This window comes from Ostrinia nubilalis, chromosome 4, assembly GCF_963855985.1.
Source record: "Ostrinia nubilalis chromosome 4, ilOstNubi1.1, whole genome shotgun sequence".
NCBI lineage: Eukaryota > Metazoa > Arthropoda > Insecta > Lepidoptera > Crambidae > Ostrinia > Ostrinia nubilalis.
The window spans coordinates 6,093,988-6,106,839 of record NC_087091.1 but is presented as its reverse complement, the minus strand read 5'-3'; the positions used below and the strand labels follow the sequence as shown (position 1 = coordinate 6,106,839).

Below are 12,852 nucleotides of genomic sequence, written 5' to 3'. Positions count from 1 at the left end.
GTTTATCAATCATGATAATCTTCTTGACAAGATAAATCGTCAAACAACTTTGATCAGAATAATTTTGAACTTTACCTGCGAACAGTTAAAGATTATTTTCTCTAACGGGTATTTCTTCGGAGGCAAAATTTTCGATGTCTTTGGGTATAGTTCTGTAACCAACTAACAAAATGGCATGCAATATTTTTTTTCGTATAGCTTAGCTATAGCCCTATCTGGCGCAAATTATATTTTTGACATAATTGCTGTCTTTATACAAAATAAAAATATTTGAAGTGTGATTCTCTGATTCATATGGTGTGTCCGTTAGCCATTTTCCGGAACAAAATGGTTGATGTAGCATTTTCCTTTTGATATATCAATATAAATTAAAATTATTTCGAAAGCTAATTAGTTGTCCTTCTCATAAAAAAATGTGTCATAATTTTAATTAAGTTAGTTTGTTTGCAAAAAAATAAATAAGCAGTGTCCGGCATAAAATACTGATTCATATGGCGTGAGCTGTTCTTGACCATAACTGGTCAGGTTTTAATCATGAGAGTCTGGTTTCTGGCGTGGAGGCAAGCCCATCTTGCAACGGATGAGCTAGAAGGCAGACGTGGAGCTGGTTGGCTTAGAACCCGGTGTAACGAAGGCAAATACTTGATTCATCTGTGCTTGGTTCAGGTGGCATGCTGATTACAATGCCTACTTTATAAAATTATATTATTGCATTAAAAATCTAATCTGTCTTTCATGTGATGCTTTTGGGTTATAGATTCATGTAGAAAAATGACAACACTGTAGTCTGTATGTATGACGAGTTTTGCTCGATTTTAGGCAAAAAACTGATTAATCTGTGCGTGATTCATATGGTCAGGGCCCTATATGAATCATAAAATAAATTAGTTTTTGATCTATCAAGCACCAAAAAAATGTTTATTAGCTAAAAATGATATCCCAGACTGCATCTCACTTAAGACCAGGTGCGATTGCGGTCTTGTTATGAATAAAAAAATTCATCATCATTTTTATACTATGAATAATGTATGTGTTTAAACAGTAAATAAGTAGTATATCCGTTAAGCTAGCAACAATAACACAAGCATATTTGTTGCTTATTTTGTGGCTAAATGGCGCTGTATGAAATTGCCCAACGATTATTTATTTTTATTATTATTTCAGCTACACTTATGGCGTCCATGGCACATAATAATATTCTGCTGAGCATAGGCCTCTAATGATTTCGAGATTAACTGATTGCCATTGCCACAACCTCTATAAGCTCATCTCACCTTTTTCACCTTGTGGGTGGACGTCATAACAACGATAGTTTGGATAAGTGATACAGATGAGTAGAGTCATCTAAAATACCTTAGTGCCATAAGATGAAAGTCTACATCCAGTGTGTGTTATCAGTGATGACATAATTATTGTACTGAAAAGCGGCCTCTCACTACTATGGAGTGGACTATGCTTGGTTTTTTTTATGCAATCGAATCTAAAATAAGGAGATCCATAAACGATCTAAAGTCGCATGGTGGCATAGTCCGATGTTTTAGCAAACTGAAGTGTTAATGGGCAGGACACATAGTATGCAGAACTGATGATGGCCGATGGGATAGCAAGTTTCTGGAGTGGAAGCCACGTGCCGGAAAGCTCAGTGTAGAACGTTCATCCACAGGAAGGCACTGGATGCAGGACGCTACCAACCGGTCATTATGGAAATTATTGCGGGAAGCTTATATTCAGTAGTTGATCCTATGGTTGAAATGATTATGATGATGACAAAATACAGGGTGTTTGGCGCATCGTGTGCCAAAATGATTTGTGGTTAAAGATATTTATTTTTCAAAAAGATTACAATGCAATCACTTACAGAGAAACATTAATTTGTCTTAATAAAACAATACAAAAACGATTTAGCGCAGCAGTTCTATTAAAAGTGATTTTTTATTTTTATAAAGCAGGTAGGTGCAAATAAAATACAAGCCATCCAGTAAGTCACTGCGCGGCGCGGCGACGGGCATGAATAGGTACAATTCGAAAACATGTTTTGTACGGGATAGGACACATTTAACATTTGAGCGAGTGGCTTATAGGCTGTTTTCATAATAATTTGACAAATTTGATATTTTATAATGATTTTATGATAAAATAATGATTGTTAGTTTTTGATGTTATATTTATTAATATTATAATTGGTATTAATAAGTGTATTATTATTATTAATTAGTATAATATATTATGTACATATTTGTAATTAACTTAACTCATCTTATTAATTATAACTTAATAATGATGATTGGCGGGTTGTAATTATTATTATTATTTTATTATTATTATTTTTTTTTTTTTTATTGTTTAAATTTGATTATTAATATTATTTTTTTTTATGTTTGTAATTTGTAAATAATATAATGTATATATATATATTATATTTGAATTAATTTATTTTTAGGCATTCAATATATGATGTTTTAAAAGCTTTTTAAAGGTATGTAGTGATTTAGCGTCCTTTATATCTCTGGGCAATTTATTGTAATATTCGACTCCTTCATATAGGATACTTTTTTTCCCGTAACCTGTTCTGGGGGCTATTAAGCAGATGTTGTTAGCTCGCCTGGTCATACGTTTATGATACTCGATTTTTTTGGTAAATGTCAAAGTGGAGTGAATATCTTTAGTTAGAATTTTTCTTATGAGGTGACATGTATTAAATTTATAAATTTGGGTCAAATTCATTAATTTTGATTTTTTGTATACGTCTGTAGTAGGTGTTCGATAATTATACTGAAATAAGGTTTTAATGAATTTATTTTGAGATATTTGTAATCTTTGTATGTTTGTTTTGTTAGCTGAGCCCCAAATTTCTACAAGGTAGTCTAGGTGGGGTTTTACTAGGGAATTATAGATTGTGTATCTAACATATGTTGGTAGACATCTAACTATGTTTTTTATTGCACCAGTTAGCGAAGAGACTTTACTACGAATTTTTTCAATGTGCGATTCCCATGTTAGTTTTTCATCTAGCACGAGGCCCAAGTATTTTTCTTTAGCTACCCTATTAATTTCCTGTCCATCAATTGACAAAGGATTGAAGTTATCAATCTTTTTATTTTTAGCGGCGAATATTATGTAGTTTGTTTTTGTAGCATTAATTGTAAGCAAGTTAGATTGTAGCCAATTGTGTAGAACATTGAGGTCGTACTGTGCGTTATCAATTATTGTTTTCATTGAGTGACCGCTATAAAATAGGCTTGTATCATCAGCGTACAGGGTGATGTCTCCTTTGAGTCCGACCTGATGTATATTATTTACGTAAATTAGGAATAGTAAGGGCCCCAATATTGATCCCTGGGGAACACCGCAAGTGATCAATCTTGGCTCGCTTTTCTCATTATCGATCTTGACGACCTGGTTCCTGTTCGTAAGGTATGATTCAAACATTTGATACGCTGTGCCTGAGATGCCTAAAGCTTTCAGTTTTGATAAAAGTATACGGTGGCTAACTGTATCAAATGCCTTTTTTAGGTCTATGAAGATTCCTAGGGTTATTTTCCCTTGGTCTAGGCTGTGTCTTATGCTAGTTACTAGGTCAACAGTAGCAGATACAGTATTAGACTTTGGTCGGAAACCGTATTGTTTTTTAAATAGAAAATTAATATCGGCCAAGAATTTGCTCAATCTAATATGAAGTAGTTTTTCGAAAATTTTTGATATTACCGGGAGCACGGATATAGGACGATAGTTACTGGGCTCCATTTTACTTCCAGATTTAAAAATAGGAGTTACCCTAGCTGTCTTTAGAGAGTTAGGGAAGTGCCCTGAACTGAAACAGTCATTTATACATTTTGATATAATGGGAGCTATAATATTTTTGATACATTTAATAACTTATGTTGTGATTCCGTCTAAACCAGAGCTACTATTTACATCTAGGTTATTAATTATTCGTGATATTTCTTGAGGATTTGTTGGGTCTAGTTTTAGGAGTTGATGGTCATGGTTTTGAGAGGTTAGTGAAATTGATACGCGAGTCGAATCAGTATGAAATTGTTGTGGTATTTTACTTGCCAACTCTGTGCCAATTGTTGCGAAGAAGGAATTAAATTTCTCGCATATAAGTTTTGTATCTGTTATTTCGCCTAATGGGGATGATAATTTAAAGGGTTTGATGGTTTCGGGTTGACTACTGGATAACCTGTTGATTAATTGCCACATTCTTCGCGGGTTTTTTTGACAAATCTCAAATTTGTGACGAAAATATTGGTTCTTGGCAGTCTGGATCTTCTTGGAGACGTTGTTCCTCATTTTTATGAAGGATTTGGCGGATAGAATGGGTCATTTCCTATATTCTCAGCCCCCATAACACGTTCCACGCCAGGCGGCTACTTTTAAATTATTTTTTTTAGTAATTTTACCAAAATACCCAAATCGCATCATAAAATTTCGATTTAAAAAAAAACTACTAGGCATAGCTTCAAAGTAAATATTTTATTTTGACGTGCATTGATATAGGGTTGCATCAAATCTAAATTTACTGGCAAATATCATCTAGGTTTTTTTTAATTCAACTTTGAAGTTTTCCGAAAAGTTAAAAATGGACTGAACATTTAAGTTTACATGGCTGTAAAAAAATAAATAAAAGAGATAGCGATCTTCGGATTTTATCAAAACTTCTCTAGTCTATCCTCATTCAAATGGTATACTAATCTTGTTTAAATAATAACAACAACTTCACAAATTCCTTAAATTAGTGCATTGACTCTACTCGGACTGATTTGCGAAATTTGTGTTTATAGCCCCTTTTTGTGAGAATAGCACGTTAAACACCTAACAGGTAAAAACTATTTACCTTATGCAATGTAAAAACCTTTTCCATATCGTTTTTTGATGTGGATTTCTTGAATTTAAGGACGAAAATAATAATTTTGATCGTTTATTAATTATTACAAATTTAGTTCAAAATGTCCGCCTCGGCAACGTATACACTCACGACATCTTCTTCTAATTTCGACGGTTGTCGTATGTATGCAGCCACATTTCTCTTTTTATTACTACAAAGGCGTTTTTTATTCGTTGTTGTAGTTCTTCTATTGTTTGAATCCGTTACGTACACCAGTTCTTTAGCTCGTCCCCAGAGGTAAAAATCTAACGGTATAGGTCTGGGGAACGTACAGGCCACTGTATAGGGCCATCTCTTCTAATCCACTTGTAGAAAACGCCTTTGTAGTAATAAAAAGAGAAATGTGGCTGCATACGACAACAGTCAAAATTAGAAGAAGATGTCGTGAGTGTATTACATACGTTGCCGAGGCGGTCATTTTGAACAAAATTTGTAATAATTAATAAACAATCAAAATAATTATTTTCGTCTTTAATTTCAAGAAATCCACATTGAAAAACGATAGGGAAAAGGTTTTTACATTGCATAAGATAAATAATTTTTACCTGTTAGGTGTTTAACGTGCTATTCACACAAAAAGGGGCTATAAACACAAATTTCGCAAATCAGTCCGAGTAGAGTCAATGCAGTAATTTAAGGAATTTGTGAAGTTGTTGTTATTATTTAAACAAGATTAGTATACCGTTTGAATGGGGATAGACTAGAGAAGTTTTGATAAAATCCGAAGATCGCTATCTCTTTTATTTATTTTTTTAGAGCCATGTAAACTTAAATGTTCAGTTCATTTTTAACTTTACGGAAAACTTCAAAGCTGAATTAAAAAAAAACTAGATGATATTTGCCAGTAAATTTAGATTTGATGCAACCCTATATCAATGCACGTCAAAAAAAAATATTTACTTTGAAGCTACGCCTAGTAGTTTTTTTTTAAATCGAAATTAAATGATGCGATTTGGGTATTTTGGTGAAATTACTAAAAAAATTAATATAAAAGTAGCCGCTTGGCATGGAACGTGTTATGGGGGCTGAAAATATAGGAAATGACCCATTCTATCTGCCAAATCATTTTGGCACACGATGCGCCAAACACCCTGTATATTATGGATGTATACTAAAGTTTCAGAAAAATGTTTTTCACGAATTATTGTGGAATTCGTTGCATTTTTTTTCTCGTAATATTTTGATAACTGATATTGTTTTCATAACAACAGATCATTGTTTTTGTTATAATATGATTATTTTCTTAATATAGAGCCAATTGTACATAAAGATTTTAAATTTTATTTCTATTTTTGATTAATATGTGACAAATTCTGATTCATATGGGCACAAAATATTTGAACGTCGATATCTTGAAAACTACTTTACAAAAACGAGTCCCTCATCCAAATATATGTTATTGGGTGTACCTATTTTCATATGAGTCTATGTTACAGACCTAAAATTGAATTTGAAATTTGTCCATATGAATCAGCCGAAGAATGCAATTTCGAAGAAGTGCCCTAACTCGAGATTATTCTGTAACATAGTTTCAAAAGGTAATATGTGCTCGCGATTCGTTGAAGGAATCAATTTGAAAACTGACGAACCTTTTCATTCCGTGACTGTACAAAGTAATAATTTTTACTTCAAGACACCAAAATATTTTGCGCTAAAGTTAGCGCATTTAATTTTTAAGCTCTATATTTCCTTCATCCTTACTCAAATCTTTAAACCAATAAAGAGTACGAAGACGCTTCCAACAAGACATTTGATGTAGAACGTTTAAATGAAATTCTTCATAAAAATATTTTAAGCGCTAACATCTTTAGTCAAACATCGCTATCCGCCTGCTTGTACCTAGCCTTAGAGTCGAGCGTCGACTTTCAAAGTTGCCTTATATTCTTTCGCTTACTTTATATTATTTAGCTTTGATATATTCGCAATTTAAGTTACCTGAACTCGACGGAGAGGGTGGATTAAATTACATATTTTTTACTCGCCAACGTTAGCAAACGACTTTCGACTGTAAACAAGGACCGGTACAAAGTAGGTTATCAAAAATTATACAAAAATATCTGGGAGAAGTTTGATTTTGCACTTTGATATTTATAAATATACCGGGAATTTATGAACGAGTGAGATAAAAAGTATCAGTTATTGGTATTTTCAACCGACTTCAAAAAAAGGAGGAGGTTCTCAATTCGAACCGTATGTTTTTTTTTTCTATGTTTGTTACGCGATAACTCCGCCAATTATGAACCGATTTGAACAAAACTTTTTTCGGCGTATAGGTAATACCTCAAGGGTGGTCCCATTTAAATTTAATAATAAAAAAAACAACCGCCAAAGGGTGGAAAATTGGGGATGAACTTTATTATACGCAATATCTCCGCCGATTATAAACCAATTTGAACGATTATTTTTTTGTTGAATAGGTATTATCAAAAGGGTGGTTTCATGCGAATTTGAAGAAAAACTGGTCATGGTAGGTACAACTCCTTAATGCTTAGGAGTTGTAGGATAATTCTTTAAATATTATAAGTACAAATAGACCAACAGTTGTAATCTTTCATGTTTTTAAGGTGGGCTGACGGTTTAAGGTCTTTTTAGGTTTCCTATATGGTAACCTGTATTTTGTAGGGAATATTATTTTATACTAGACATGAAGAATATGGTCTCAATGTACTGCCTACCTTCAGTGGTAACATCAAGGTAATAATTAGTTAACTAATAACTTTTAAAAAAAATAAAACCGACTTCAAATGCGTGAACACAAAAAAAAACTAAAAATTAAAAATATTGCGTATAAAAAAGTTCATCCCCAATTTTCCACCCTTGGGGGTGAAATATTTTCTTCAAATTCGCATGAAACCACCCTTTTGATAATGCCTATTCAACAAAAAAATAATCGTTCAAATTGATTTATAATCGGCGGAGATATTGCGTATAAAAAAGTTCATCCCCAATTTTCCACCCTTGGGGGTTGTTTTTTCTATTATTAAATTTAAATGGGACCACCCATAAAGTATTACCTATACGCCGAAAAAAGATTTGTTCAAATCGGTTCATAATTGGCGGAGTTATCGCGTAACAAACTAGAAAAAAAAAAAAAAAAACATACGGGTCGAATTGAGAACCTCCTCCTTTTTTGAAGTCGGTTGAAAAGCAAGAAATAAGTAAAATTTTATAAAAAAAAATAAAACCGACTCCAAAAAACCTACACTAAAAAGTAGAAAAATAATTACTAATTACCTACTTATTTATTAGGACGAATTATTAATATTTATGTAGGTTTACCATGATTGATACTTTTAATTTGGAGTCGGTGCAGGCAAACTTTACATGTTTCATAATCCTGGCACCGACTCCAGAAGTATCAATCATGGTATACCTACATAAATATTAATAATTCGTCCTAATAAATAAGTAGGTAATTAGTAATTATTTTTCAACTTTTTAGTGTAGGTTTTTTGGAGTCGGTTTTATTTTTTTATCAGAAAACTGCTTGTTTTTTAATGCCTTTTCAACCTTCATTTGAAATTATTGTAAGTGGGATGAATTACATCAGGAACCTTGCTGACAGGTATTCAATTGCTAAAGGAATCTTGATGACATATCAATTTGTTAAAATAATATGACGTCATCATTAGAAAATTCAACCCTCAAAATTTTCTAGCAATGCTAGCCTAAATTCTACCTATTCATTGATTCCTGTTTCTCACAGTTTCATGTAACTATCTATGTGTATCTATAACTCTATGTAAATCAGTTTAACTTTCCACCGGGACAAACTTGGCCTTCACTGGTTGGGTTTTTATTGGCGGTCAGGCTGTAGATCCTGGTTACACAGGAGTTGCAGTGATGGGAACGAGAGGTGGGAGTAGTCCCGTATCGATTAAGTCATAAATTTAAGCAGTATTTACCTTTATTCCAATGTGGATCGGAAAGTCAGACGCCAAGGCAGGTTGTGGATGGAGTGCCGGCAGCAGCGGCAGTGGTAGAGGACAGGACATCATAGCTGCGCCAACCTGGAACAAATAACGAAAATTAGATAGGTACTTTAAAAAGCATAAGTTTGTTCAACAGATGTACCTTAGATAAAAAAGATTACTCATATTTCTTATTTTTTCACATCCTACTTTAGAAAAATATAATTTGAAAACTTTTGTAACTGAAACATTTTCGGAGAAAAGCAAAATCTAAAGTAAGTAGGTACTGGTTTTTTGTACAACATTACAAATTAGGAAATTCTTTTATCTCGCTCGACTCGGTGTAAAGTGTAAGTACACCGAGATCTAAATCAAATTTCATATTTTTGTTTTTTATAAGTTTACAAAAGCATACAGTTTTCCCTTAAGTACTCGTAATACATCTTTTATGCTGACAAATATCCCTAACAGTCCACGTCCCGAACAATTTAGTTACTGTGTATTAGAAAGGCCGGGATAAACTCGGCGGATATGCCACTCAAATATGCCGTGTGCGCGGTGCCCGTTGAAACGTCGTGCATAATACACGAGTGCAGCGGCCGCGGGATCAGGCACGCAGCGCCCGCGTGACAAATATGAGCCGGGAAGAACGCACATTTGAAAATTTCTTTATTTCATGTTTTTGCTCAACTAATTTTATGGATCTGGCTTTAGGGTAGCCATCCGTACTTGTACAAATATCTGTACCATTTAATGGGTAACGCCGTGCATGATACACGAGTGCAGCGGCCGCGGGATCAGGCACGCAGCGCCCGCGTGACAAATATGAGCCGGTAAGAACGCACAGATGCAAAATTTCTTTATTTCATGTTTTTTTGCTTAACAAATTTTATGGATCTGGCTTTAGGGTAGCTAGGTATACATAAATAAAAGTATTTGTATTACGAGTAGTAGGAAACGCCGTACATAATACACGAGTGCAGCGGCCGCGGGATCAGGCACACAGCGCGCGCGTGACAAATATGAGCCGGGCAGAACGCACAGATGAAAATTTCTTTATTTCATGTTTTTTGCTCAACTAATTTTATGGATCTGGCTTTAGGGTAGCTAGGTATACGGAAATACAAGTATTTTTATTACGAGTAGAAAGAAACGCCGTGCATAATACACGAGTGCAGCGGCCGCGGGATCAGGCACGCAGCGCGCGCGTGACAAATATTATGAGCCGGGAAGAACGCACAGATGAAAATTTCTTTATTTCATGTTATTTGCTCAACTAATTTTATGGTATCTAGCTTTAGGGTAGCTAGGTATACAGAAATACAAGTATTTGTATTATGAGTAGTAGGAAACGCCGTACATAATACACGAGTGCAGCGGCCGCGGGATCAGGCACGCAGCGCCCGCGCCGCCCGCGTGACAAATATAAACCGGAAAGAACGCACAGATGAAAATTTCTTTATTCCATGTTTTTTGTTGAACTTATTTTATGGTATCTGGCTTTAGGGTAGCTAGGTATACATAAATAAAAGTATGTGTATTACGAGTAGTAGGAAACGCCGTACATAATACACGAGTGCAGCAGCCGCGGGATCAGGCACGCAGCGCCCGCGTGACAAATATGAGCCGGTAAGAACGCACAGATGAAAATTTCTTTATTTCATGTTTTTTGCTGAACTTATTTTATGGTATCTGGCTTTAGGGTAGCTAGGTATACATAAATAAAAGTATTTGTATTACGAGTAGAAAGAAACACCGTGTTTAATACATGAGTGCAGCGGCCGCGGAATCAGGCAGGCAGCGTCCGCGTGACAAAAATATACGCCATGGAAAAAACGCACAAATAAAAAGTATCGTTCATAAACAACGTGTTTTATGTTATTAAAATTGGGCTGATCTTTCCTTTAACATTATAATTATAACCTATGACAAAATGTTTACATTTTCATACTTAGTGAACAAAAATTAATATCTAATCTACAAAATCCATACTTTGTGAATACAACAATAAAATATAGAAACAAGATTATTTTTCAGACTGCATTGGGCAATTTTACTGAACCTCAATTACTGGGTCTCCATAATCCTTATTTTGTAACTGAAACCCAAAAAACGAATACGATCAACATTCCCGAACGGGCTGGGAAGTTTTAATCGAAACGTCGGGTTCCGCTCCCGAGGGTCTGTTACAATATATTAATTAAACTATACACTAATTGAATGATACAAAACAAATTAATTGTCTCTTTATTGATGACAGGCTTTAAAAGGTCTCACTGGCAAAACACTTAGATGTTTTATTAACCGTTGTTATTTCAAATCGTTGAAAGATATACGATATTTACAAATTGGCTCTCCTAACCCGGCGTCAATGACGCTGGGTCATATTGACCCGAGGCATTTTCAAACGTTCATAATTTTTTTTTGCGTCCATTTTGTGGTTCGAGCGTTCGTATAGCTGGAGATACAACCTCCCTAAGTCCATTTCGTTAGTTAGCTCAGTGTGACTTCGCTTGCGTAGCGAGATACACAGGCCTCAAATTAAAACGGGTCATTTTGACCCGGCGTCATCGGTGGCGCGGTGATTTTGTAGCTTACTTTTATTCACTTTTTTGTGTTTAGTGCTAGTTTATGGTGTTCTTTGTTAAGATGTCTTTGTTAAATGACCTAGCAAGAATGTAGCGTTGCTAGAAGAGTCGGATTCCGAGAGTGAAGAATTTCAGGCTGTAATAGCCAGAACTTAGAAATGGCAACGAATGTGAAAAATACGCAAGTTATGTGGATTCAGTCTTCGAATAATCTCGACCTTGCATTAGTACGACGCCGGAAAGTGCGTCATGACACATTTACATGCCTAGACCATTTGATTACATACTGCACAAGTTGCAGCAGTTCCATGGCTTTGAATGATGAAGCAGAAGACTGATCTCATTGTATCTGCATACAAGAAGTTGATTTTATCTCTTTTTCACATTGTTGATTCCTAATAATACTAAAAATCTTTACCAAAAACAAAAAATATAGACTCATTGTGTTTCTATACATGATTTTTTCATGTTTTGTTTAAAAAATAATAAAAAATTGATTTATTAATGTATTCGTTTTATTTTTGTTTAATTAGCTCAGTAAATAACCCTATATTTATAGACAGTAATTAAAATTAAGATTACTTGTTCAATTTCCTGAAAAATCATCGATGAAATATGGGTCAATATGACCCGGGGTCATCGTCTTTGCAATTATTTTCACGTCATTGGCGCCGGGCTAATCTAGAAAACGTCATGACTGAAATCAACTCAATCACTAAAACGAAATTAAAGCAAAGTTTAATGATTTTACGGTGCCAATTCTTTAGAAGCCACCGTGGACTAAAAAAGGTAAGTATCATGATCAGTGTTATGATTAGGTATCCTGGCAGTCAGCACCCCGTAAACATTTGATATAGATTAAGAGAAGCCTATGGAACTTAATTGCTATGACTCTCTTCGGGGGAACTCTATGTCTAGCAGACGAAAAAGAGACTGATGATGATCATTATCAGCACTGGCATAATATTATTAAAAAAATGACAGCCTAAAATGATCTAGCTTTTTTTATGAACGACAAGGCAGGTATTTCACCGCAATCGCACCTGGTGTTAAGTGAAATACAGTCTAGGATGGTACATACCTGCCCTGTAAGTGCCTATTCACTCTCGACTTGAAAAGGGCCGGATTATAGTGTTCAGGAAAGACAGCGCAGGCAGCGAATTCCAGTCCCTAGCTGTTCGCATTCTAAAACAGTTATCGAAACGCTTAGTGCGAGCTGGTGGAATGTCGACAATGTAAGGATGGTACGCTAACCTGCGTCTGGTTCCCCGGTGAGCTGTTATCATTTCTATTTCTTTCAGTATTTAGAGCTAACAAATGCTAAAATATTACAGACAAAGTAGTTTGAAATAGAGAAGCTTTATTACAATTCATAGTAAATGACAACAAAAGTATCAATCAATGGTCACAGCGAATGTTCATAAATATAAATTAATTATTCCTTTTGTGTTATTATCAGTTATTG

The 12,852-nt window shown here is 34.6% G+C and overlaps 1 protein-coding gene across 2 annotated transcripts in view; it reads right to left on the bottom strand.

Annotated features, from left to right (window-relative positions):
• Window positions 1–12,852, bottom strand: part of LOC135088582 (polypyrimidine tract-binding protein 1) — a 561,827-nt gene that overhangs the window by 304,103 nt on the left and 244,872 nt on the right. The window contains exon 2 of one of the 2 annotated variants that reach the window (XM_063983454.1): window positions 8,794–8,898. In XM_063983454.1, coding sequence (XP_063839524.1) covers window positions 8,794–8,886 — 93 coding nt within the window. In that variant the 5' untranslated portion in view covers window positions 8,887–8,898. Of the gene's footprint in view, window positions 1–8,793; window positions 8,899–12,852 lie in introns of those variants that run through there. The other variant, XM_063983457.1, reaches the window with a different exon arrangement.